Source organism: Dermacentor albipictus, chromosome 3, assembly GCF_038994185.2.
Source record: "Dermacentor albipictus isolate Rhodes 1998 colony chromosome 3, USDA_Dalb.pri_finalv2, whole genome shotgun sequence".
NCBI lineage: Eukaryota > Metazoa > Arthropoda > Arachnida > Ixodida > Ixodidae > Dermacentor > Dermacentor albipictus.
The window spans coordinates 18,246,734-18,274,216 of NC_091823.1; the positions used below are offsets into that span (position 1 = coordinate 18,246,734).

Here is a 27,483-nt window from a genome sequence, read left to right on the forward strand (position 1 = left end):
TCAAACGTCTTCCCGCTCTTCTGCACACACGGCATCCACATGGCTAAAGCATTCTAGTACACTGTACACATGGCTTGTGCGCACGTGTTGGCGGAGTCCTTCGTTTCGTTTTGTGTATAATGTCGGGTAATGATCCAGAAAGGAAGCAAAATCATCGAGTTCTTGGCTTGCTCAGTACGACGAGTTTGCCGTCAGGAAGCGTGTAAATCATGCCGCCCAAAGGAAAAAGCACCAAGTCCGACTTTCTGCAGTGTGGTGCCTGTGGTGTGATAGTAGCATCTAAAGATGCTGCCTTGCATGAGCGGGTGTGCCCACGATGCAAATTTGAGGGCGAAAAGTTAGATCACGACTTCATACACGACGGCGTTTTGCACGGGACTCTTCAAGATTATCTAGGTAACAAGATTATCTACTCTACTGAGTTTGAGAGCTCTGTTGCAACTGTACAAGCTAGTGCCGTCTTTACAAGAGGGGACGTTTCCGCGGCTTGCATGCATTACTGTGGTTTACCGTCGATATGTAATTGGAGCTCTGAATTCCATCTTGTCGTTTTCAGATGGCTAAAAAAGTTGTGTTTGATCTTTGCCAAACATTTGCTCATTTGCTCACTCTTTTCTTCAGGTGATGATACGATTACACTGCCCGAGTGGATGAAGTGTCAGCTGTTATATCTCCATCCGTCGTGCATGAAGACGTGTAACACAGGGATCAAGGATGTCGTGGAAGTCTCCCTGGAGGGCCAAACAAATCTGCTTATTGCGTGGCCTTCAACCAATGTCGGTCTCACATGTGTAGCCATGTCCAAGCGCTACAGAACAAGCAAGTCCAAAGCAGTAACTGTAAAAAGGCACTGCGGCTCAGTTGTTGCCGCCAGCAGTGTTACAGTGATTTCCACTCAGGACGCAATCAAAGAAAGCGACCCAAGCCTCCTGAAATGCCTTTTACAACAAAATAGTAAGTGTTGCTAAGCGTATTGCTAAGTAAGCTTATTGGTCATCTACATAAACTCGGGAAAAAGTGACCTTTCACTTCTTGTTTTACTTTTTTATGAGAGACAGGAAATGGCTGAGGAGGTGCGAAAAAACAGCAGCTTCACAACTAAATTCAGCCTATCAAATACAGTTTAACATGACATTTATGTAGGCAGTGCAGAATAATACGAAACACACACACACAAACACAAAATAATAATTACAAGGTTAAATCATCGACAAGCTGCAACATGTTTGCAGCGACACAGCAGCTCTTAGTTAAATGTAAACATAACGAAGTCTACTTAAAGGCAACTAAAGCAACCGTGCAGCCTGTGTGCATGAATCGAAATGCCTATTTATATAGGAGGCTTGTCATTAAGCTTATTAGTGCTCAGTTGTCTTGGTGTCCATTTTTCTTAGTTAAATGTAAACAAATGTAAATGCCTATTTATATAGGAGGCTTGTCATTAAGCTTATTAGTGCTCAGTTGTCTTGGTGTCCATTTTTCTCGTGTATCAGAAACATGTAGTGGTGTTTTTTGTTGTAACTTGCACTAGCAGTGCAAAAACAAGGGTGCCCGAACAAGGGAAGCACACCATCACAGTATGGTGGTGAAGATGCAGAAAGGGGTCTGATGTATTATATCTATAACTCGACAGTGTTACCACTTGGACTTCTTAATACATTGTGGATTTACTAACAGTACAAAAACAAGGCTGAAATTAAGGGAGACACCGTGTCAGTATATCTAAAATGCATTACCAGCAAGTGTAGGTCTTAACATTGTCACCTTGAGATGGTGAAGCTGTTCATGAAATATGAATCTAAATAGATCTGAAGACATAGAATTAGAAAAGTGTTCTAAGAAAAGTGTAGATTTTACTACAGTTTAGGTTGACACTTTGTGTGCACAATGTTGTTTGTCACAAAAAGTTACTATGTTACCCTTGTTCTTGAAGTAGAGAACAGCATTTCAATTGTGCTAGACTCATTGGCAGGCTTTCATTTTTAGTGGAACTTATTTGCATAATTTGCATAGTTAACCTACAATTCCTGAAATGTGGCTGTTCATCTAAAGCAAGCATGCAGTATATCTGAATGATGTCATCTGACAGATTTGTGACACACTGTTTATGCCTGTATGTTGTCATCACAGCACCGTCTTAAGGCTTCTCCAATATATTATTTCTTTTTCTGTTGCAGTGGGAATTTTTGTGAAGCCAGGGTTCCTGCTTCAGTGCTGCTTTTATGGCCAAATACTGAACTTCGAAGTGCTTGAAACGCGAGGTGAAGATGGTTCTTTATTAGAGAATCCATCTCGGTGCTTTATGTCTCATAATGACAACAGCTTAGGTGAAAGTATGAAAAGACTTGCAATATGTGAAGAATTAAGTGGTGACAGTAGTTTTAAGGCAACCTTCGCTTCTCCTCGTTCAAGGACACCTGCCAAGACAGGTTCATGGTCAATTCACAGTCCCATTGCCTTCAGTACACCAAAGTCAGTATTGCACTGTCGTGAAAGTGAGAAAGCAACCTTTCATCGAATCAGATCAAGCACAGATATTGTCATAAGGTCAGCAGCTGAACAAGCTGGTGAGCGGCTTACATGTACTGGCTATGACCACATTGGAGGCCTCGACAAAGAGATTCAGCAACTTCGAGAACTTTTTGAAGTGCCTCTCAAGCATCCTGGGACATTTACTCGATTCGGTGAGCCACACTTGTAGCAACAAAAGCACTGTGGCTGCATTGCTTGCTACAGATTTCTGTCCTTTCCTTTACTTTGCATTTAAAGGGACACTAAAGGCAAATAATAAGTCGACGTCGACTGTTTAAATACCATTCCAGAAACCTCACAACGCTTGTTTCATTTCTAAATTCAAATCTCGTGCCACCCAACCAGGGGAGTGGTGATGTTACATACGCCATCACCGCCCTTTGCTGCCGTCGATGAGTAAAATGGCGCCCGACAGACGGCGGCACCGAGCCTAGACAGAGCTGTGGATTCACCGCTGCAGTTTCTTTTTGGTCAAGTGACGTAGACCGTACGGGCATCCTGCGACATCACATGGAAGTTGAATTGTGTGCTACCTGCAGTTTGTGCGAGTTTCGCGAGTCAGCAAAACCAGCACAGCACTACGCGATCAGGAAAGTATTGAAACGCGAAAGTGTGGGCAACGCAGAATCAAGCGAGAACGAAACCTTTCAACTGCCCGCGTCGTTGTCAACAGAAATTTCAACGAGTTTTTTTTCTAAACATGAAATGGAACTGGACAAGTGGTACTTTATGTCATCTGATAATACAATATGAGTGTGTTTTTGCGCTGAGTAGTTGAGTACTAGTGACGTAATTTAACTAAGGAGTGCTTTCGTCCTCAGGCAAGTGCTTGAGTGTCCCAGAGAGTCTGTAATCATGTCCTGCATTCACCTCAATTTCTCCATTATTAAGGCTCTGTTTGCAATAATATTGATGCCTTAGAGATTCTCAAGCACTAATCTGTCACTTTAGATTGACTTAGTGTTTGCCTTAAGTGTCCCTTTAAGGAAAAGCATAATTTTTTCACATCTTGTGCTCTTGATTGTGCTCCCACTTGTGCAGTCCAAGGTGTTGGTATTTTAATCAAAACTCAGTATATTATTATTATTATTATTATTATTATTATTATTATTATTATTATTATTATTATTAATACTGCTACAGAACTATCACAGAAGGCAGAAAGAAAAACAGCCAGCAGTCATTGCTTGTGGAATGCTGTATACATTGCTGTTTTAATTACAGTTGAGTGAACTCTGCCCAGAATTGCAGGAATTTTGTTGTTGTTAACTGACAAGAGAAACAGCTTCATTGCTTTGCTTCGACTTAGAAGTTGTAACTTGCACCAACCAGCTATTACTACTGACTCTCTACAACACCATGATTTGTCCTATTTCTTCCTTTTTATTTTTTCCCCTCTTGTGGGAATAGATGTGCACTGTCCTAATAATGCACACTTAAGTTGCTTCCACCTCATTATTGTACAGTTTGCATTGTTGTGGTCAAATTTACGCAGAATTTTACTTTTTGTTGTATTAAATTAACATGCTGCTAATAACTGTGTTGCTGAGATGCAGGTGCAATTTTTAGTTGTCAAACTGCTACAAATTTTTCGAAGTGAGATTAAGTAATGCACAATAGCATAATTATCATGATCTGCTCTCTCATGTTGTCTCATGAAATGTTGTGATGTACTACACAGGGTTGAAGCCACCGAGAGGGGCACTTCTCTTTGGTCCTCCAGGCACTGGAAAAACTATGCTTGCACGAGCTGTTGCAGCAGAGTCAAAAGCAGCACTTATTGTTATAGATGGTCCCCAGATTTTTAGCAAGTAAGTCCTTGCTTTTAGTTACATATTTTTTCCTTACCTTGATAATTCTACATAACTGTGCTTAGTGAGGTTGAGAAATGCTTTCTTTTCATTGATATGTTTATTCACAAATTCAGGTACTATGGAGAAACTGAGGCCACACTAAAAAGCTTATTCAAGGATGCTTCTGAGAGGTATGGTGATGCAAGATATTTTCAAGGTTGTTTATAAGAGGTGGGGACTAGATATTTACTGGATTTACTGTACACATTGCTTTTGTTTGTTTGTTTTTCAGTTCTAAATGTTGTAGCTTTGTTTTTTGTGGAAGCCATTCCTTATATGTATGTGTTTGTACTTGCCTTCGTTCAGGCATTTGACGGCACAAAACAAACACATAGAAGGAACGCACAAGACGAAATGGGTAACTGGTGGCAATGCTGTCAAATGTCTTGTTTCTCCATATGTGTTCTTGCGCCGTTGAATTCCTGATTATAAGTCACAAACTAGCTCAGAGCAAGATTCTGACCTACTTGCTTTCTTTTCTGTTATTTTTGTTGCTTGTTTTAAATGTAAGTTAGATTGCATACAAGCGAATATAATGACATAGCCTGTGCAGAATCTAGTAGATTGGCAGCACTTATGTACGTTTGATATCACTGGTGGTGCACCATGCATAAAAATTTCTTTGCCGTTTGATCCTGTAGCATGCCCAATGCATGCGCCTTGTCTATACTAGTAATGCATTGCATTGATTTGCAAAAATGTTACTTGTGTGCAAAACCAAGCATTCTTTTTATCATCTTGCAGAGCACCAAGCATTGTGTTCATAGATGAGATTGACGCATTGTGTCCCAAACGTGAGTCTGGGATGTCCAATCAAGAGGCAAGGGCAGTGGCCACCCTGGTGTCCCTCATTGATTCATTGCCGGTAACGCTGCAGTCATATAACTTTAGCACCATTTGTTATTTAGTGTGCTACACTTTGGACGCTGTTGCCATGACACAGGCCCGGATTGCCTAGCACTATTCATGACATTAGGTTGCTGGTAGGGATGTGAGAATATTTAAAAATTTCGAATATTATCGAATATTATTTTTTTGATATTTGATTTGATTCGAAAACTAGGTATTCGAAAATGTTCGAAAATTCGATTGGATACGAATATCCGAATACTGCTGGCTGTGCGACAGCAAACATGGTTCTCAGCGTTTATTTCTGTCTAATCTAAGAAAGTTTTTACGAGCAGAAAACAGCGCTAAACAACAGGATGAATTAGGTCTGTGTCCCTCACTTCGACCTGTTGTTTAGCGCTGTTTCCTGCTCGTAATCATGAATCAACCAGCCCAAATGCGTACTCTTCTAAGAAAATGTATAATTTCATGCTGCTGGCGAAATTTTGCCTGTAGTACAAGCTTAGCCACTGGACACCAAAGCATTGCAGGAAAGCCAGCTTCAGTAGCAAGGTGCACGGGTTTGCGAACAGTGAAAGTATACTCTTTGAAGGTCCCACCCCCAATACTGAACTTATTGCTTGACAGCAAATACGATGAGTGATGTCTATACTCAGGGTCGAATGCCTTTGAGTTTACGGGAAATTGATGTGGTATAATAAGGCACAGGCTGGCGAGAACGGACTAGTGGAAATTGCTCAATTTTCCAAAGCTAACATGAGCCGAATAAACAATTTCTTAGTGTATATGCTTACTACGTAAATCTTTTTTTTTATCAATGACAATGTAATTACAATGTTTCAACATGTTAAAATAAACGAACTTGCTAATAAATGCCTGTGCATATCATTATTTGATTTGATATTTGATGCTAAGTATTTGTATTCAATTCATATTCGAAAATTATCATATTCGCACACCCCTAGTTGCTGGTGCTAATGGGTTGCTGCTAGAGCTTTCACCTTCCCAAAAGCCAGCAGTAAGCCAAAATTAGAATATTTGCTGTACTGACCAAAATTTGACAAGAAAACAAGAGGGAAGAACAAAATGAAACAAGATAGAGTACCTACATAGATGCCTCCACAAGTTAACTTTCTTATTTATTGCAGCTTAGACTTACCATGTTATTGCTGAGTGCAAGAGCATAATATTACCTTTATTTCCACAAGTAAAGTTTTTACTAAGTTGGCATCATTATCATGTGATTAGTCTCATGCTAGAGGCCACTTTCGGTATCAGAAACTTTGTGAACATTGTTACCACTTCGATTGCCATAAGAATGTCTCATGTTTTCTTCCAGCTTGTTGAGGACAAGTGGGTTTTAGTGCTGGGTGCCACTAACAGACCCAACTTTGTTGACCCATCCCTGCGCCAGCCCGGTCGTCTTGACAGAGAAATTGAAATCGGCGTTCCCACTGCACATGGACGGCAGCAGGTAACATGAAAGGTGGAAGCTGACCAATACTGGTTAGACTTCTAACATTCAGAAGTGGAGCAAATTCTAGCCCCTGCACATACATATACATACATAGTACATTTATAGAACACTTTCTGAACCTTATATTTCCTTTTTTATTAAAAGAAGAATAGGTGCATTGTGTAGTTCAGTTTCATGACAAAACCATGTGTTACCGCATCAATGCAATTTCCTTTTGCTTCATTCATATTAGACTCTCCTGTAAGTGACCGTGAAATTACTATATATGTATGCATAATGTTCTTAGTTGAACAGCAACCTAAGCAAACATACCTTTGATTCATTTGGTGGTTATTTGCAGATTCTTCAGAAAATATTGAGTAATGTCAACCACTCACTCAGCAATGAAGACATCACAGAAATAGCAGATGTCGCCCACGGTCTCACTGGAGCAGATTTAGCAGCTGTTTGTGCTGATGGTAAGCGTGTGTTGCCATCCCTCTGTGCTAGCTCTAGTGGATTCATCAAAAAGTGGGTGGATGCATCTTTTCTTTTTTCTCATTATAATCTAAATCAAACTCAACTTGTCAGAACGTTAAGCAACTACAGACGGTAATTTTTCATTGGAGCAAGACAGTCATGATAGAATATTGTTAGCATTTTTCATACCAATAGAAATTGTATAAGTGTTATTAAATTAACCAAAACAATACTTTAATAACTAAACAGAGATTCAAAAAATGTGCAGATCCCACATCATGCTGTGAAAAGCGATATTAACGAAACTTTCATTGGTGTTTGTAAGAAATGCTGCGCTTGCTTAGTGACTATTTGCATGTAACCAGGTTAAACACATTTTCACCAGGAAACACCTTGCTGAACATAAATTTGTGGGTCTGACGTCAAAGGAATGATGACACTGAAATGACAGCAACAGCATGATAATGGTGACCTGATGACAACGGGATGATAATGCTGGAAGAATTATGACAGTATGATGATGATGGCATAACAAACCTGAATGATGGGAGGATGAAACTGGAATGACAACAATGGAACAACCATGACGGCCACAGTATGACTACGAAGGCGGGATGACAATGGAATGATGATGATGAAATGGTGACACTGTAATGGTGACGGCACCATGACCTAAATATGATGACTATATGACAATGAAGGAATGATCACAATGAAATGAAGCTGATAAAATTATGACAACAGCATGACAATAACGGCATGTTTTTGGAGCTTAAGTTTGTGCTACATACATGACCTGCTGTCCCTGCGACATCGGTTTGCACTATATCTGATACCTGTTCCAGCCATTCGTGCAAGACAACAGCCAGCATCCACAAAGTGGGTGGAAGAGGCAAAGAAAGATTAGCTTTGAAATTGTCATTGTACTACTTTTGGAGGCCATCCTTTTCTGTGTGTAAAAAGTAACCATAAAGCATTGTGGGCAAGCAGACTTCCAACTTCAGTCTGCTCTACTGACAGTGTAAATGGGCTGTGAAGGCTCTTAAGAACACTGCACTCCAGGTTTCAGCAGGAACTCTGCTACCATCTTCTGGTGAACCAATTTCAAAAATTTCTTCCTAGAGTGCTTTCGTCCATATGGGATGAACTATTCTCAGAGAAAGCTGCTGCAGGTATCGCTATCACTTTGGCCTGGCATATCAAAGCTGCAAATTTGCTAATTATTCTTGTCATTAGGTCTATCGTAGTTCTACTTCAAATCATGACGATTTAAACACATTAGAGGCTGTGTTGGTACAGAAACACCTTGTTGCGACTAAGTCATCTGGACAGGAACAGCACTTCATCATAAGCAATATTTCAATAAAAGCAGAGACACACTACATATTCATAATAGAACAGAATGTGCAGTCCAACAGTACGGGAGCTTGTAAAATGTGTACTGAAACATATAATCAAGTCATCAAGACAGGAACTGCACTTCATTTTAAGTGGCATTTCATCGAAAGTGGAGGCAGTCCAAAGAGTCGTAGTAGAACAGGACATACACTCCAGTTGTGCAGGAGCAGGGGCACTTGTGCAGGGGCTGTCGAATGTACACTGAAACACATCTATTCTTGATAGTGGATGAACCTACTGACATCCCTGAACAGCTGCCTCATCTGTTGGTTATCATGGCGTGTTGTTATCATGGCGTGTTAAAGTTAGACCCAAGGAGCTGTCACCATCTGGTAGGGTCACCCACCCAACAATCATTGCCTCTCCAGCTTGATACGAAGTAACTCAAAAGGTTACCATGTATGCTCCATTGTGTGGATCTCCTGCATCACACTTCCCACCAATTGTACGCCAGCATTTTTGTTCTTTAATTAATTTGCTCTAACATGCATGCAGTGCCATCGAGACCCCAAGAAACTTCGGATAAAGTGATTTTGTTGTAACAAGGGCTTAATGTACGTATACAACCTTTGATGATGTGCAGCACTTGTCCACAATACAGGAAAGGTTACGATAATGCCTAACTCGGGCGCTGTAGGTATTTGTAATAAATAAATAAATAAATAAATAAATAAATAAATAAATAAATTGTAATAAAAGGTTAGAAAGGTTACATTGTTTCTTGGATTGTTAAATTATAAATTTCAAGTGCTTGCTCATTTGACATTATTTATTTATTTATTTATTTATTTATTTATTTATAAATATACCACAGGTTATAATAGGAACATTGAGTGATGGGGGAGGAATTACAACAAACTTATATAAAGCATAAACAGGAATAAATGAACATTGTTAATGACTAAGTATTCTGTACAATACTTAACACACAACCTTACAGTAAGTGAGTGTACAAATTTTCGTGGACTGTTTCATTTTTAGTGATGGAGACAAGGTTATCAGGAAGATCATTCCAGAGTTCAATGGCTGTTTATCGTCTGTTTCCAGCACTTTATGTTCTTTACTGCTTGCAGCTGCCCTGCGTGCTCTTGAAAGAAACATCGCTAGCAAGAACATCAGTGATGCCGCCTTGTCCCAAGTTGTGCAGTTGACAAAAGCAGACATGGCTACGGCACTGCGTCATACCAAGCCAAGTGCAATGCGTGAGGTTGCTTTGGAGATTCCCAAGGTGAATGCAGTTGTGATTAGGAAGTGGCCCTGCCAGCGGAACTCCGAGTAGTTAGGGAACACCAAGAAATGGTGCAAGTGTTGGGTGGGGGCTGTAGTCGCTGGATGAAGCACAAAAGTGGCTTCACTGTGACTGATGGGTGGGGCGTATGTTGTGCAATGGTGGGCAAAGAGAGCCTTAAAGCCATGCGTGGAGTTTGATAATAAAGAGTAACAGAAGCGTAGACTGGTCAATCCTGGCAAGCGGGGGCACGCACAAGATTAACTTGGAGGCGGTGGGCGTGCCTGAAGGATTGCTTCACCACCTACTTGGACAGGTAACAAGCGTTCATTTCAATTACCACTCTATATTATCACGCTCCATGTGTTGCTCCACTGCTCCCTCTGTCTGCCACTCCACAACACAGACCACACCCACCAGACCCAGTGCCACCATGTTGTGCTTCGTCCAGAAACTACAGTCCCTTGTGTAACATGTGGGCCATCTCTAGGCATTCTCAGCGTTCACTACTCTGCTGGCACCATCGTTCCCTCATAGAGTAAAGGTGTTCAAAGCACTGTAGGTTGAAACTGCAGTCTTCTTGTTTCTAAAGCTTTGGATGGCCGCCATTTGCTGCAGGGTTTTTCTTTATGCAACATACACATCAGTTCTGTTTTCTGCATTTTGCTTATGGCGTCAGCTGTTAAAAAAAATTTGCACTTGTGCTGTAAGAAAAGCCACTGAAACACAGTGGGTGATCACGTGTTTGTTAGCGCCAGCCAGCTGTAGTAGGTTCAACTTTTTCAATGCTGAAGTGTTTTGTAGCCATCTCCCAGGAAGAGGTAAAATCTGTAACACAGCTCACATGACTGCTGACCAAGTTGGAGACATTTTGCATTGCATTTTAATCAAATCTCTTATGTGCATTATGTGTTGAAATTGTGTCAGTGGTTATGTTATAGTAATGCCAGGACAAATTTTAGATAAAATGTATTGCCCTTTCCTCGTTTTGGCACTTACTGCCATTGCATAAGTCCTTCTCACTCTTATGTGGTAATGTTAGTTAGACCACTTTAGAAGGTTTAATTAAAGCCCATCTATTTCTTTTTCAGGTGCGCTGGAGCGATATTGGAGGAATGAAGGAGGTTAAGCTAAAACTGCAGCAGGTCGTGGAATGGCCGTGGAAACACAGGGACGCCTTCATCCGTCTTGGGGTGACACCTCCATCTGGAGTGCTACTGTATGGTCCACCTGGCTGCTCAAAGACCATGATAGCCAAAGCATTGGCCACGGAGAGTGGCCTCAACTTCATTGCAATCAAGGCAAGATTTCATACAGTATTGAATGTAACGGTGAATACAGAAAGATTACTTTCTTTTTCTGCATATAACCTGCCACCATGTATAACCTGCACTCCCAATTACAACAGTCTGGAAAGAAAAAAAAAATCCGGGCGTATGACCAATGGAAATAACAGCTTTAACAATGCTCAGATCTTTGCAAAAACAGTATCCATTTGCGGATGTGTGACTCGTCCTTATCGTATCTTCGGCCAACGGCTTTGTTCCTGATCTATTTGGCGACACTGATAATCTTCAGCTTCTGCTGCACTGTACAGGACTGTCACCGACTGCAGCTCATCGTGATCCGAGCTCTGGTTTGCTGGCGTCATGTGATCTTATTCACCAACTACCGTATTTACTCAAAAATAGGTTGAGCACGAATGTAGGGTGAGCTCTATATATTGAACTAGCCGAGAAAGAAAAACAGATTATATCAAATAGTATAGGTTCATCAACAACTCTTTAGGCAAACAAAAAACTGAACATGACACATCTTTACAGCAAGTTTGGCTACTAAATTTCACGAGCCAATGCCACAAGCATCATCCTCGTTTGAACAGTCAGAGAAATTGTTCTAGTGGGATGCTTTGCAGCTGTCCTTGGCACCCCAAATGGCGTCATCCTTGGTGCTGTAGAGTGCGTTGAATATGCAGGATTTCTGAAAGCCAGCCTGGATAACATCCAGGTTGGCCTTACAGCAGGTGCAACGGTGGACGTCCCTTAGCTCAATACTTTTGCTAGCTTTACTCACGAATATATAGGTTGAGCTTCTCTGGTCACCAGTATAGGTCGATAGCTTAATTTGAGTAACTGTTTCAAAAAAAGAAAGTGTGAATCCTACTCACTGCAGAAATCAGTGTAAATAAAGCTTTCTGTGATGTTCGCTTTGACTGACAATAATTAGTGGTAATGTTGACGGCCAATGTTTAATTTCTTCAGCATTCAGTGCAATACTAGAGTGGTGCGTTGATGTTGAACGTTACCTTGCATGCGCCACTGCTGTTTGTCTGCGTAGTAAACAGAACACACAGCGAGACGTGTTTGTTTGAGGCATTATGCATCATTATACATAACCTCTGAGAAGGTTAGCATTGTCATTGCCTCACACAGCACATCGCATCATGGCAAAACTCTTAAACTTTAATTGAATTATGGGGCTTTATCTGCCAAAACCACAGTCGAATTATGAGGCACACTGTCGTGGCGGACTCCGGATTAATTTTGACCCCCTGACGTTCTTTAATGTGTACGTAAATCTAAGTGTGCAAGCACTTTTGTATTTCGCCCCTGTCAAAATGCAGCTGCCGCAGTCAGGATGGAACCCGCGACCACGTGTAATGCCTTAGCAGCAAAGCTACCACAGCGAGCACAGATGTGCTGATTTGACGTGCTGCCGCTTCCATGGTGTCACCTAGAGGCAGTGGTGCTTTAATGCGGTTTTGCGCCTGCACAACGACCCACTATAGTTGCTTAGTCGCTATAGTGTTGTTAAGCATGAGCTTGTGGGATCAAATCCTGGCCACGGCGGCCGCAATTCGATGGGGGTGAAATGCGAAAACACCCGTGTACTTAGATTTAGGTGCAAATTAACAACGCCCAGATGGTCCAAATTTCTGGAGTCTCCCACTACAGCGTGCCTCAAAATCAGATCGTGGTTTTGGCACGTAAGACTCGATAATTTAATTTAATTAACCTTCACAACATGCGTGAGTTGTCTGCTTGACTGCATGGTGTCTGCATGGTGTTTATTTTTCAGAAATAGCCGAAAAGAACCGTACCATACCTTCAACTTAAATTTATCCAGTTTGTCTACAATCACTGTTGTATCTAGAAGTAGCGTTTCTTTGCATTCTTACCTCGCCTTTTCTCTCTCCCATCCTCTCACCATGTGTGGGAGCTGCGAGTGAAGAGTGGCAATGCTGTTATTCACTTGTTTCATGACTGTGTCGATTCTACCCATTCTCTGCCTCCTTCCTGCCTCCCCTCTCCCATAATATCTACCTCCACTTTGTACTGTTGCCTGTTAGTACAAAGGTGAGCGCTGCAGTTTCTACAATGCTTTTGTGGGGGGTCACGGATAATTGCAGCCATCAAGAGGGTATTGTGGCGATGCCCAGGGAGCTCCAGAGGGCATTGTGGCAATGCAGTGGAAAGGTTCAAACGAGTTTCTTGTGTCGCCTTTTCTCTATGCAATGTTCCTGCAAAGAATATGTGTCCTCTGAACCATCTCCCAACGCGGAATGAAAAACAGCGACAGCTGCAGCAGTGGAAAAATCAAAGGAAGAGGCAAAGAAAGCTTCGCTTTAATAAGGTCGACCTATATTTGAGTAAATACGGTAGTAAATGCAAAATAGCGACTCAAAAAGAGGCGAAGGAATGAGCATGAGAGAGGAGGGAGCTAGAAGATAATGAAACTTTGGATGGCGAAAAGCTTTGCCTTGAGGCTTGGCTTCTGGCAACACGGTATGCTTTGCCACAAAGCTGCACCTTGAGGCAATATTCATGCTACCAGGAAGCCACACCTCAAGGCAAAATTTGCATATAACTTGCACACTGATTTTACTGTTATATTTCATGAATCATTGGTGCATGTTAGACATGCAAAAATTTTTGTTCTTGCCAGAAAAGACCGGCACAAATTATCACGTGTCTCCAAAGGGCATGCATCGCAGTGCTAGGGCAAATTAGACCCTTTTCTAGTCTTTATAGAGAGCTGGCGCTCCCTTAGTTTACTTATGCATCGGCTTGTTTGACTGATTTAAACCTTCCCACAGGTCACAGGGATTTCGTATGGGTAACAGATACCTGGCAATATATCTGGCTATGGGAAATTAGCGCCTTTCTCATGAAGTGGTTAATGTCGTTGGCGATACAAGACCCTTTTATGATAAGGAACTGAGGTGATGTGGTTTCGTTCCTACAGGTTTTTTCATCGTTGAGTTACGCTGTCTTGTTTGACATAGAACATCTGTTCTATTCTATACCTCATGAAGGCCTGTTTTGTGTTGTTACGTCTTGTACTGAAAGTATAGTGTCGTTGATTTTCAGAACACCAGTGGTTTGACCCTGGACAATATTATGACACTCCTTGAATTCCGTCTTGAGTCAACTTATGTAACAATTGACATGCAGGTCCTTGTTCAACCTGATGGTATATGCATTGGCTCTTGTGTGGCATCTGTAATGACTGGTAGTTTCTTGGCCAGCATTGATCATGATCTGGTGTGCTATTTGGACAAGATAGTTCTCAAGGTTTTTAGATACGTCGATGACTGTCCAGTCCTTCGTAAAGAACAACCTGGTTTCACACACGCGGACTGCATACAAAACACTTCAGCGATCTTTAAACGACACGGGAGGGGTCCAACCTTCACCTACGAATTACCTGACCAGAATAGAGTTCAGATTTAGATATTAACCTGACTTTAACACCAGATCACACGTGCTGTATGTACTCGCCACACATCCGAAAAGACCTGCTGTTGTATGAATCTGCACATTCCAAGACAGTAATATGGGCCATTGGTAGGTTCTGCTTGAAGGGAGCCTTGGACAAGTCAAGCCTGAACAATCAGGTTGGTAGGTTGCTGAAAACTGGTTTCCCTATTTCAATCATGGTCGCTGTGGCAGAAGAGCTCCAGCAGAGATTGAAGGCTAGAGCACCCAAGGAAGGTCATGGTCAAGAAAAAAAGAAAAAAAAATCAGACCAGCGGTTGTGCACTGTATTCATAGAGTGTCTCACAACCTGAAAAATGTAGCCAATCACTATGATGTGTAGGTAGTACTGTATTTTTGGTCCCACCTAAGTTAGCCTCACTGTGCCTCCGAATCACCTACAGAGAAAGGAGTGTGCGAGACTGCACAAAGCTTCACATCATTCAGTACATAAGGTGCTTGGCTGGAGTTGTATACGAAATTTGCCTGACCTGTGGGAAGGTTCACATCGGTCAAACGGGCCAATGTATAAATGAACCACTAGGGGAGCACTGGCTTTCGATAAAGACCAGAAAAGGACTTAATTTGCCCTTGCACTACAGCACATGCCCGTTGGCTACACGTGATAATCCACGCTGGCCTTTGCTGGCAAGAACAAAAATTTTGAGACGCAGTCGCGACCAGATGGCACGTGAGCTTGCTGAGGCCTCGTTAATAAGGAACAAGGGCGATGACTGTGCCAGTGATGCTTTGATCAGATTGCATCAGAACGAAAGCAGGTTTATAGCATGCACGTAAGCAATTATTTTTCAAACATGAAGATATAAATATGCATGTTCTTCTGAATAAAACCCAGTCGCGAGTCTGCGCCTGTCCTTGTGCTCTTCTCGTTCATGTTTGTATTGCGCAGCACCTTGCTCAACAATGTATGACCGACTCGCCCAACAACATGCACCATAGTATGTTTGGTTGAAGATACCACAGAATTCTAATTTGAGAACCTCAGGATGTTTTAGCAAGCCTCATCACAGTGAAGACACACAGAGTCAGAAATTAAAAGAAATTCTTGTGACTGTCATCCAAAAGTATTTCGAAATGGTACCATGCACTGAAAGGACAAATTGCATGCTTCACTATTTCATTTTACGCTACATTTGCCCTGGTTCAAGCCTCAGGAGTCTACATATTCTTTTGTAACAGCATTGATGTGTCTTGCAGGGACCAGAACTATTCAGCAAGTGGGTTGGTGACTCTGAGCGGGCTGTTCGAGATCTCTTCCGCAAGGCCAGAGCAGCATCGCCTTGCATCATATTTTTTGATGAGATTGATGCCTTGGCTGTGCACAGGGGAAGGTGAGCTCTACACTGACCTCATGCTCTGTTTTGACTGTTTTGGACAACATCCTGATGGGGCATTGTGTCAGCTGTGCAATATGCCCTTGCAGTGAGTGTCATGCGTGTTGCATGTATAGTACAATCCACTCTTAATATGAAGTGACCAGCTAATTGGAATTCAAACTAACTTAACTTGAATTTATCATCAACTTCATAGGAAAGTGTTTCTCGTGTAGCACACTAGATGCACCTATAAAGTAAAGAGTTTGCTGATGTATGCTAATCCGAACAACTAATACATCAAACACAGTGAAGCTGTACGAGGGATGCAGTAAGGCTAAGTGCTGGACAAGTTGGTACGTAGTATTGAACAAGGAATTAAACCAGCAAACTAGATGTATACACAGTGACAAGAAGTGCACAGGATGGTGCTGGACTATTAACTGACTTTATAATTTACAGAAACCTGCAGGGTTCACACAAAGTGCAAGCGCCAGCATAAGACACCGTAAAACCACACTTCTTCTTTTTTTTCAGTGCGTTCCGTTTCACCTAGTTTACTGCCACCTGCAGATGCCCACATTTCCACACCTTATGCTCGACATTCATGCATGTGTCTTTTCAAGTTATGGGTGTCAGGAAAACTCATTTCAATCTCATCTTCTATCACTCAAAGCGTTACCATGAATCCGTAGGCATGCAGTTACTTTATTTACAGGTTGGTGCTGGCAAGTCAGCAATACTATTGTGCGCGCACCTCTTTGCGAGACTTGAGAAGACTGATAGAATCTCATCTAGCAATAAAACAACTAATTACTGTGAGTTTCTCACTCGCTTAATTTTTTCTGAAAGGCACGCATGAGTTGGCTTGCCAGCACTTGCAGGGCGTGCCTCGTTCTTGCTGTGATTACATGTCCTTGGGGCCAAATTCAATGACAACCCACTTCATTTTACATTCTTGTGGCACTTTGACATTCTTGTGGCACTTTGGCACTTTGTCATTGGTTTCCTTTGTAGCAATTGCTACGAACGGGTGGATGTCTGATTTTCCCATTATTCATTACTTCTCTCCACCTTGCGGGTTTCCACAGAACTACTACATCAACTTATGTTTGCGTGAAAGCATGTGTGCTGGTGCGACCAATGTGTGCGTGTGTGTGTGAGTACAAGAAACCGTGTGCAGCAGCATTCTGAAAGAAATTGAGTCTTAATTGTATTATTATTGGAGCGGCCATTGGTACAGATGTTAGCTCCTGCTAGTGTCGCTGTATAGGCGCATATACAGGGACTCTTAAGTATGGCAGCAGCCGTAAGGTAGCAGCAGTGAAGGCCACCAGCATGATACAGGCACCCTCAAGGAGGTCACACTATATTTCGCTATTTTAGTTTAGTTTTTTTTATTGCGATAACAATTATATGGACACTCCAGGTGCATTTCTGCTGTCGCCGTGAGGTTCCATATAAAGGCCAAGGTGATAAAATCATCGCTGCACACTGTATCTGCAAGCGAAAGCGTGTGAGGGTGAGCCGGCGGTCGTGGCTCAATCTCGTGCACCCAAGCAAGGAAAGTGGGGAGGAAGCGCACAGTCTTCCGTCCAGTGCAATGATCTAGGGGAAGGGTAGGGAGAGGGGGGGGGGGGCACATTCTACTCCAGGCGGGTGCATATGGCTGCCCGGGCCACTGTATCTTGAAAGCCACCTGTGAGAGGGACAAGAGTCCGCCATGCACAGTGTTTTCACGGCTTAATTCGCACTGATGCAAAATTGCAAGTTTCCGCCGTCGAGTGAGATGTGTTCATGTTTACTTGCGTGCGCGTGATGCCATGCTTGTTAATTTAGTTAATATGTATTTGTTTACAACTTTACACGGCCAATGAAACTACTATCACTACTTCGTGTAGCTAGCTGTCCACTAATTTGCTATCGTAGTCGGTGCTTTGCCTTTTGGGTGAAACTAGAACTTTTTTTTAAAAAAGGTACCCACGAAACTGACGCAATAAATAACTAAAGAGTGGCTCAATTTTTTGCTGTTACGTTTTGTTGGCCGAGATATACCTATTACAATAAGCACCATTTGGTTACCATCATCATCAGTTGTCTGCGCAAGAAGTTGCACCGTTTCCAGCTTCTGGTAGCTTTTTCTAGGCACTGCAAAGGCAATGCCTGCAGATGTGCCTACAACATAGCGTAAAAGTTATTCAGAGACCAACAACGATTACCCTTCAATGCTGCCAGCCAAACTGACCTTTTAGTTTTTGACAGTGTGTCAGACAACCAGGGCTTTAATAGTTTCAGGTGAATTGCAGTAAATATTGGTTTACTGTGCCTAAAAGGAGTGTTGCTTAAGATTTTTCTCTGCTAGAATTTGCAGCTCAAAAATTTTCTTTACGGAAATTTAGTGCCCTGAAATGGGTAAGTTCAGCATTTCACAATTAGTGTACATGCGTGCATTGTTTCATTATGCCAACCAAGTTAAAATTGGTGCGTCCTATATACCAGTGCGACTTATATACCAATACTTTTTCTTTTTTATTGTGAAAAGTAGGGGTTGCGACTAACACAAAGGTGCGACTTCTAACCCCAAAAATATGGCAAATCTTCAATATGGCCAGAATACAGAAAGGCCCATATACTTAAATTTGTATGCAATTCAGAAAACCCCAGGTGGCCAAAATTTGGTGCCCTCTATTATGTTTCTCGCATCCCAGGTGCTACTTTGAGACATTCAGTTAAAAGAATGAATGAATCAATCACATCACACATGCAGGAAGTTTTACAATAACCAGTATTTATAGACTTGGGTTCCAAACTGGTGCTTGCTAAAGTTAAAATTTGTTTAATGTAATAAAGTTTATTTATTGTCGCTATATTTCCGCAATTAAGCTTAATGTTGTTGACTTTCATGCAGCACAAGTGGCAGCAGCAATGTTGGGGATCGTGTCATTGCCCAGCTGCTGACAGAAATGGATGGCATAGAGAAACTGCAAGATGTCATCTTAGTCGCAGCTACAAACCGTCCAGACATGATTGACCAGGTATTTGACTTGGCACTCAGTAAGACCACTGTCCTTTATTCCGTGTGCCTTCCCTTATTTATTCCCTGTGTCAACCCTCGTGGACAACAGCTTTCATCATATTCATAGTTAAACCATGACTGATAAGCTCAAATAATCTGGTGCAACATAAGGCTAGATATAGGCAACATTAAATTTGTTAGATTCAGAAAAGGTGCACAGCACAAACAAAAAGGTGCAGGTGGCCATTTATGGTGTGCTAAGCTGCACCCACTTACTGCAAGGTTCATGGATGTGCTGCACCGTGGCGGCAACTTGCCTTGCAACCCCGTAGATCGAGCACAAGGGTGCAGGGTGCACCACTGCACCTCGAGGAATTAAAGGCTCAGGTGCAGTGTACTGTTAATAGGTGCAGAGAAACTTGGCTGAACCTAATAAACCTGATATCTCGAGAGTGTAATTATTTTGCTGCCACTGGTCTTCAAGAAAATTAATAGTTTGTGAGAGATGTACTGCTACATCGTCACCGACAACGAAAAATAAGTGCTGTACATTTCAAGTACCAACAGATGACGTGGCAATCCAGGATGAAAAGTGAAGGCGAGAAACCACCGCGTGTTGTCAAGCCTGCATCTACGTGTTAAGGAAAACAAATTACACTTTTATAAGAACGAACCTGAGAAATACTTTCTCCATCTACTTATATGGAGGTGCTGATGTGAGTGTGTGCTTGCGCAACCTGGTCAAACAAGTCATTTTTCAGAATTGTAGAATACTGGTAGACAATAAGAACAGACTTTAAAAGGTGTTGCAACACTAAGCTTTTGTTGGGTCTGAGGAGGCAATGAACCATTTGTCGATTTGCAGAAACCAGACACGATTTTTTTTTTTTTTTTTCAATTTCTCATGCTGTGCCATTCACATCCTTCTCCTCAGGCCCTTATGCGACCGGGAAGGTTGGACAGCATTGTGTATGTGCCACTGCCCGACATTGACACACGAAAGGAAATTCTGCACCTGAACCTTTCAAAGAAGCCTCTGGGAGATGTTGATCTTGAAGACTTGGCACGTAAAACTAATGGCTACTCTGGAGCAGAGGTAAGCACGCCACTTATATCATGCATCTCACCCTTTGGCCGAGAATGTACATACAGGATGTCCCTGCTACCGTGCACGGAACTTTAAGTAAAAAGAAAAAAAAGGTACCTTATATGCTAATGAAACCAACTACTGTATGTTGTTAGCAGCAGCCTGAAGAAGCGTTCAGTATTTTTTGTGTTACACTTTATAACTATTAATTAACTATCACTTTAATTATTATACATATGGCAGATATGTCAACATGATGTTTTAGACATTTGAAAACATCAAATTCAGTTGTTTGCAGTGTACTATCACTTGCGTGGCATTTTTTTTTTTTCATTTAAAAGAAAACACCAAAAATATTTTTTTTAATTGTGCAGAAACCGTCAAACAAGCTCATGCGCAACCCCTTCTCGCAACTCAGTTGTGCTAAAGCATGCATCCTTTCCTTCGGCACCTTTGTGTCAGACCACTGTCAACTACAAAAATGAATGAAAGGGGCAAAAAAAGCTATTCGCTTTAAAAAAGTCATGCAGACGTCCTGCTTACACACCGTAGTGGGGTGCGCTTTTAGGACAATGATAGAATAAGGCACACAGATAAACAAACGAGTGCTTCTAACAACTGACGTTTATTGAAACATTCCATGTTCGAATAGGTATATACAGTAGAACCTCGTTCATACGTTTTGAAAGAATGTGTGGTCCAAAATAACCAAAATATTTGACAGGCTCAACTATTGTTATCATTGACGTAATGTGAAGCGTCGGGCGGATCGTTGTGGCACGAGATGCTGACACGCCTTGAGCTGGTCGTGTTCCGGCAGCCCTAGAGGCGTTTTGTTGTCTTCCTACTACGTGATGTTTTAAGATGGCAATGGGAAACCGAAACTAAATCGAGCTGGTAGGCCACGCCGGTGTCACTGAAGCGAAACATGATGGCAACTTTGTGCCGCCTGAAACAAGGAATGGCGGTGTGTTTGGAATATGGCTTACTAAAAGCATGCAGTACACTACGAATGGCACTATGCTCCACACGCTGTAAAACAGATAGGTGAAGATGCTTATTGCAATAGGTTTGGTGGCGTGCTGTGAATGCGGCATGCTGGTACCAGAATAAGAACTGTGCATGCCGTCATTTTCACAAGAGATGGGCGGCTATACACTGTTCTCGATCGTGTGCGCCTCGCGCCTTTTCTTGTTTACAGGGGATCTAGCGGCTGGGAAACGTGTCATACAGTCACAGTTTGGTGACATACTGAACATTGGTGCCAAAATTGCTGTCAAGATTGAGCAACTCTATTCGATACTTTTTTGTGTTCTCAATTGTGAACGTTGGCTCCGGGAAAACATACTTAACGGGAACGTATCGTGTTTCTACTGTACAGTTAAACATCGATATAACCACGTTAGTAAAATCGGCAATTTGCTTCGTTACATTGAAATCTTGTTATATTGAAATTGGACGTTTCATGCAAATAAGTACCATCTCCAATGGATTTTTCTTACACGAAAGGGGCCAAAAAAAAGTTTTCCGAGTTATCTGGCTATCGGAGAAAGCAAGTTAGAATAAGAAAAAAATTAATTTTGTTGAACTTGAGGGTCGGCAACTAAAGAGACGAATTCATGTGGTGCCGAAGATATCTGCTCGCTGGCAGTACAAAGCGAAGCCAGCCATGCTTTCGTGTCCATTCTGCCCCGCAGCCTGTAGTGTCACCCACAGTGGGACAGCGCTAGCATGAAAAGTGGCAGCTGCGGGGAGTGAATGCTTCATCTGCCCCTCACTTCAATGCATCCCCGAAACGCGAGATTACGCAACCTCCAGTACTAAACGCGAGGAAAGGTAACTGATGATGCCACACCATCGTGGCACGCCCACTCTTTGCACACATGGCAGATTACCTCTAAAATAGGGCACGCAGGCTGCTTCATCATGCTATCAACAGTCATGTGCCGTTTGAAGTATTCAAATATGTGCTCTGAGAGATATTGTGTAAGAGGTGCACTTCTTTAATCACAATCTTAACAATGTGCGGCCTTTACACTGGGGCCATACTCAGGTCCAATTCGACGGCACACTCGTGATACAGCCATCTTCAGTGCCCTCTATGGTGTTAGATATGGCTGTGATGTCAAAGCTTCTCACAACGGTGTCCGAAGACGGTGCATAGAATCCAAGGGCATGCAGACAAGCTGCATTTACCTTCTCTTCAGTTGTGTGGTCAGCGCCTTTTTTTTTTTAAGCTTTTGGGTTGCATAGTCGACGATACAGTTCTTACGTGAGTGCAGCCCATACTCAAATATATATGGTGGTGTAGACATAGCTACCGTAAGTACAAAACTTAATAATCATAATTAGAAACAAGAAAATCGGAATGCTTCTTCGGGTTGCTGCTAACAACATACGGTTGTTTTCATCTACATAGAAGGCTTCACTTCTTTCCAAAACTTGATGCATTATAGCTCGGACACCCATTATGTACAAAACTAGGGTCTAAAGAAGATACTGGAGTTTTACATACCAAAACTACGGTCCTATATGTCGCCTTGAAAAAGGCAAGTCCACTTGTCGAAATGTTGGCTCCCGCTTTGACCTTGTTCTCTTTTTGCTCATCGATCCGATTACGAGCCATTGTAGACTAATTTTGGCAACCTGCTGTTCTTAACGTGCGCCCAGTACATGAATGTGTTTGCATTCTGTCCCCATCAGCTGTTGTGGCCGAGGTCGAACCCATGTTCTCGTGCTCAGCAAAACAACACCATAGCCACTGAGCTACCACAGCAGGTAACAGTGGTCTGAAAAATTGTGAGGGTTGCATAGTTGCAGCAAGTAATGGGCGCAAGGTACTCAGATAATGATAATAATTTAGAGATGAGGCAAGACATACGAGACGTTCTGTTCTGTCGAGAATTCAGTGTCTATTTATGGAATGTTGTAAAAGCTGCTGTTGAAATTTTTCGAAGAAACAAAATAGAGAAAGCTGTAATGTGGCCTCTATTGTGCATCAGGCCCATCAGAATTTTCATTTTCCTTTTCCTTTTGTAGTTAAGGACACTTATACAGTAACTACTTATTCTAGTTTACTCCTTGTGTGTAAAACAATTAGCTGTGAGGACTTGTCAGTCATGTCATGTTATATCAAATGCTGTATGACACCACTATAAGAACTCCTTGGAAAGCGTGCTTACTCCTGTGAAAGCAAGCTTTTTTTTTTAATTATTATTTTGGTCAGATGACAATGCTGGAGCTGTTCACATAGCTCCAACACAAAGGAGATACAGTATGGTTACTTGTGGGCTGAAACAATACCATTTTTATTCTTTTGCAAGAATGCAGTACTTTAAAAGGCGCACGATGAGGACACACAGAAGCAGTGTGTTAAAATTTGAAGACACAGTACTATAAAATTAATCTCATTGCTAGCTGCAGCACTGCATAAAGCTTTCATGGCAGCATTTGGCACTAAATGTCCGATTAACTTGCAGACGTTGAAAGAGTGCCACCATACTTGAGCTTTCTGCCACGCATACTGGAATACACTGTGAAGGTGCACAACAAAAAGCATAAAAGCTTGTCTTTGAGCATACTGATTTTATGCTTGATGCAAATTTCTGCCAACACCTAAATAACTAGTTATGATACTGTAAATTACTCTGGCTTGCTGCCTACGTGCCCAAAATTTTATGGTAACATCAGCAGCCAGGGACACTGTCAGTGCAACTATAGAAAAATCCCTGCTCAGGGTGTTGGTGGAAGATGTAGTGCAGTAATTGTCATGTTATCCACCGACAGTTGCTGTTGCAGCTCCCCATGTTTCCGCACCCTCGTTTTGAACTTTTTGCAGTGCTGAAATTTCCTGTTTCCTTCTTTGAGAACACTTTTCTTTTGTAACTAAGGGAGAGTTTTGTTGTGTTTGTCAAAGGCCTAAAAATGGCACACTGGCACTGATGACTGTTCAGTGAGTAAATATGAACACATCACTGAACAGGTTGTGGCTGTCTGCCAAGAAGCAGCACTGCGTGCTCTGGAAGAAGACATAAATGCCACATGCATCGAGGGTTGGCACCTGGAGGCAGCGCTGAAGCTGGTCCAGCCACGCATCTCGCCAGAGTCCATTCAATTCTACGAGTCCTACTGGGCATCTTCTCAGAGCAGGCACACATCAAAAGAGTCATGAGCGCGGCGCTCATCTCTTCACCTCTGAAGGAAAACCACTGGAAAGTTTCTCTAGCAGGTCTGGTTCACGAGCACAACTCTCGGTCAGCACTACCGGTCCGTTGCTGGTCATAAGCACGTCATCCTCTATGCGCATGCCCACTCCACGAAATTTTTCGGCAACTTTAGTGTTGCTGTCGGGTATGTAGATACCTGAAAAACAAACATGGCACATAAAAGAAGTGTCAGATTTGTGCAACCTTTAGCAGGTATGCAGACAACACAGTTCACAGGAAGATGAAGGATTGAAGTGATTAAGAGCAGTCTACAGGGCCAATGTTCCGACAAACGAATTTGTCCTCGTCAGGGCCGCCCTGACGATACCTTGTCGACATGTTGGCTCCATCCAGCGATACCTCGTTCTACCACAGTGTATCGCATAAGATGCCATATGTCACGCACAGCGAATAGTTGTCAGTATCGTTCAGCTTTTCACATGTTTGACTGGTTTGCTGGCACAGCATAGCAAGGGCTCTATACTACATTTTTTTAATATCTCCAATTAAGAAGCTGAAATACTTTCAATAAAGAAACAGTGTGGGAGAAGGGGTTTCGAAGCAGACAGAAAGTAAACAGGGCCAGCATTCAGCACAGAAACCACTGTACACTAAAAAACATCAAATGTCCTCAATGTGTTGTCACTTAAGAACAAAATACTAATTCATCACACTGGTAAAATATATGTTCTGTGTTGAGTTTTTACCACCAACATTTTAAACATTTAGGCAAGGATTTCTAACTATACTTCGTAACATTAAAGGTCATTGTTTACACCATTTGTTTTGGTTTTAAACACTATCTAAAGTTGCAAGTTCGAAAGCCTTGAACCTACATATCAAAGCCTTGGCTAGATATTGGCTTCGGCTACTCTTAGAAGTGCAAACATTTAAGTGCGGCACACTTCTGCTGCCACGCTCTGACCATGTCAATGTTGGTTTCACAACATTGATGGCAGTGAGGAATGCTAAAATATTTCATGCTCCAAGTATGGTAAAACGGCAGGAACAGATGCCTGCTACGAAAACAAAGGTTAATGTAAAAAAATTCACAGCTACATGTTAGACCTTGTCAAGGAGACTGCCATTAGGATGCTTTTGAGTAAAAACAAAACATTTCTTCTATAATGCTGATTATACAAATGTGCCCGATTTATACCCTGCAGATATTTTTTTAATATGAAACCCACAAGTTTGAGGATGCTTGCCAAACATTATGCTGTTAGTCACTTTAACAACTGTATGCTGTATAGATGCAAGGGTAAACTTGGAGCATGACTGACCTGGCTCCACCGTAAGCACTGAACCTGGAGCAAGACGCAGGCTGCGAGGGATCAGGGGTGTATCATGGACGTCCATACCCAAGTAGTGTCCGACATGGTGTGGGCAGAGTTTATGGGCTTCCTACACAGAGAAGGCACAGCCACAGTGCAAAATGTTGCTCAAGAGATGTGGCTAAGTGTCAGGTACAACTTTGCTATAGCACACCTAGAATGGCAGCCCACATTTTTAGACCAATAACTGTGGGTACTGCCAACCATACACTATTGTGGCCATAATGACAACTTGCCAAGTTATCAAAAGCACCCCTTGGATTCACAGTTCACTGCTCAGAACTGCTTGCAAAGGAAAAGTCTGGCAATAAATGCTGAGTGGAATATCTTGAGCTGAGCAAATGCAATGAAACCTTTTGCTGCAGCATCCACCCAACGCATGACAACTTTGCTGTGTATGCTGTAGCCTAGAGGATGCCTACACAAAAACCTACTCTACCCTCAGTGTAGTTGACAACATCGTTTGACATCTAGGGTTGCCAAGGGACCTAATTATTGTGCCACTGTTCCCAATTCGATGCAACTAGGCAATCAAATCACCACATCAGGGTTATTAATCTGGCCGCTTCCTTCTGCAAAAGTGTCTAAGCAGGTTACTTGTACTGTCAAGTCATTCTTAACATTACTAAATACACTTTGTAAGGTCTCACCTTTATAGGGGCCCCAAACCACTTTTATCAAAGTTGAGGAACGCATTTGAAGTTAAAATAGACTATTCCAGAGATATTTTGCTGCAAAAAGTACTTAGTGCATTCAGCAATAGCTGACTTATTGGCACTGATGTTTGTACTTCACTTGCACTGTGAAGGCTACATCGGTGGGCATGCCCACAACGTTCTGCCTACTGAATGTCACTGAGGCGTGCAGCTCAAATTTGATTTTGGATGTTCATGCAGAAGCCATTACTTCTGATTTTGGCGCCTACAACACGCCAGGCGTGAATGTCCGCAGTGAGCCACGTGTGCTCAGCCATTGGATGTTGCAGCACCCCACGGAGGCCCTGGTATCTAAGCTACACAACAGACTGCAGCTACATGAGACTGCAGTGTGTATGTGCAGCGTTTGCTTTGTGCACAACAGGGCTTGAGTGTGCGCTCGCGCTCGTATGCTCCAGTCTTTCCAAGCTATGTGGTGCGGACCAGCTTTGTCCTGCACCAGCTTGACAGACGGATAGTAGCCACATCCAACTTGCCCATTTTGAAGCGCTATCAATAGCTCAATATGAAGCGAGGTCTGCCAAGGCATCTAACCAGAAGTACTCAGGGAGAGTGCGCGCTGGTGAGCATGCATGTGGTCTTGCCTTAAGTTTCACGTGGTTCGAGGCTAGCTGAGTGTTCAAAAGTAGTTGAAATTAGCGAGACCTGACAGCTACATTGATAAGCATGGTGGCCACAGCCAAGTGTGAGCAGACGATAGTCAGCTTCTTCCAGTAGCGCAATAACGAAATTCAAAAGCAGATTCTTGCTTACATCAGCCTGCTTATTAAACTGTGTCAATAAATATACACAGTAATAGTAACAAGCGTACTGATCCAAACACCCTTCTTGATCGATATCAGCTAGTGGCCAATAGCAGCAGCATTAAGAAATTAGGACATTAAGAAATAAAGCGTCCAAAAAAGAGTGAGGAGCAGGCTTCTACTGAAAACCAAGCATTTGAGAAAAAAGTGACTTCGCTCTCCGCTTGCGAGCTCCCCACACAACTGCAAAATTTGGCTTAGGTGTTCACAGTAGTTTATATCTGCAGACTCGTGTTTTTTTCACCAAAACTGTGGAATGGTTCATAACCCCTTTCACTCCTTCTGTATTATGCTATTATCTCAGTCTCACCAAAATTGGACAAATTATTTTTAGACTCCAGTTGCAACATGTTCCACTTCCTCCACCAGAATAAATTCACTCCTGCTTTAACTGCCCCATAGATTGTGTATTGCCATCGGCCAGAATTGGGACAA

General features: G+C 42.3%; 2 protein-coding genes across 3 annotated transcripts in view; one reads left to right on the plus strand and one right to left on the minus strand.

Moving 5' to 3' along the window:
• On the plus strand, positions 1 to 24,975 carry LOC135896971 (ATPase family gene 2 protein homolog A-like). Its single transcript, XM_065425531.2, has 14 exons — positions 1 to 396; positions 622 to 954; positions 2,178 to 2,684; positions 4,214 to 4,343; positions 4,460 to 4,516; positions 5,130 to 5,250; positions 6,574 to 6,708; positions 7,052 to 7,169; positions 9,642 to 9,796; positions 10,888 to 11,097; positions 15,772 to 15,905; positions 18,796 to 18,922; positions 19,838 to 19,999; positions 23,973 to 24,975. Exons 1-14 carry the CDS (start codon positions 210 to 212, stop codon positions 24,159 to 24,161), a joined length of 2,565 nt encoding a protein of 854 aa, XP_065281603.2. The 5' UTR covers positions 1 to 209; the 3' UTR covers positions 24,162 to 24,975.
• Positions 23,271 to 27,483, minus strand: part of LOC135896973 (xaa-Pro aminopeptidase 3-like) — a 9,021-nt gene continuing 4,808 nt past the window's right edge. Inside the window, exons 4-5 of one of the 2 annotated variants that reach the window (XM_065425534.2) lie at positions 25,479 to 25,599; positions 23,271 to 24,352 (exon numbers count right to left, since the gene is read on the minus strand). In XM_065425534.2, the coding sequence (XP_065281606.1) occupies positions 24,171 to 24,352; positions 25,479 to 25,599 (303 nt within the window). In that variant the 3' untranslated portion in view covers positions 23,271 to 24,170. The remainder of the gene's footprint in view (positions 24,353 to 25,478; positions 25,600 to 27,483) is intronic. The other variant, XM_065425535.1, reaches the window with a different exon arrangement.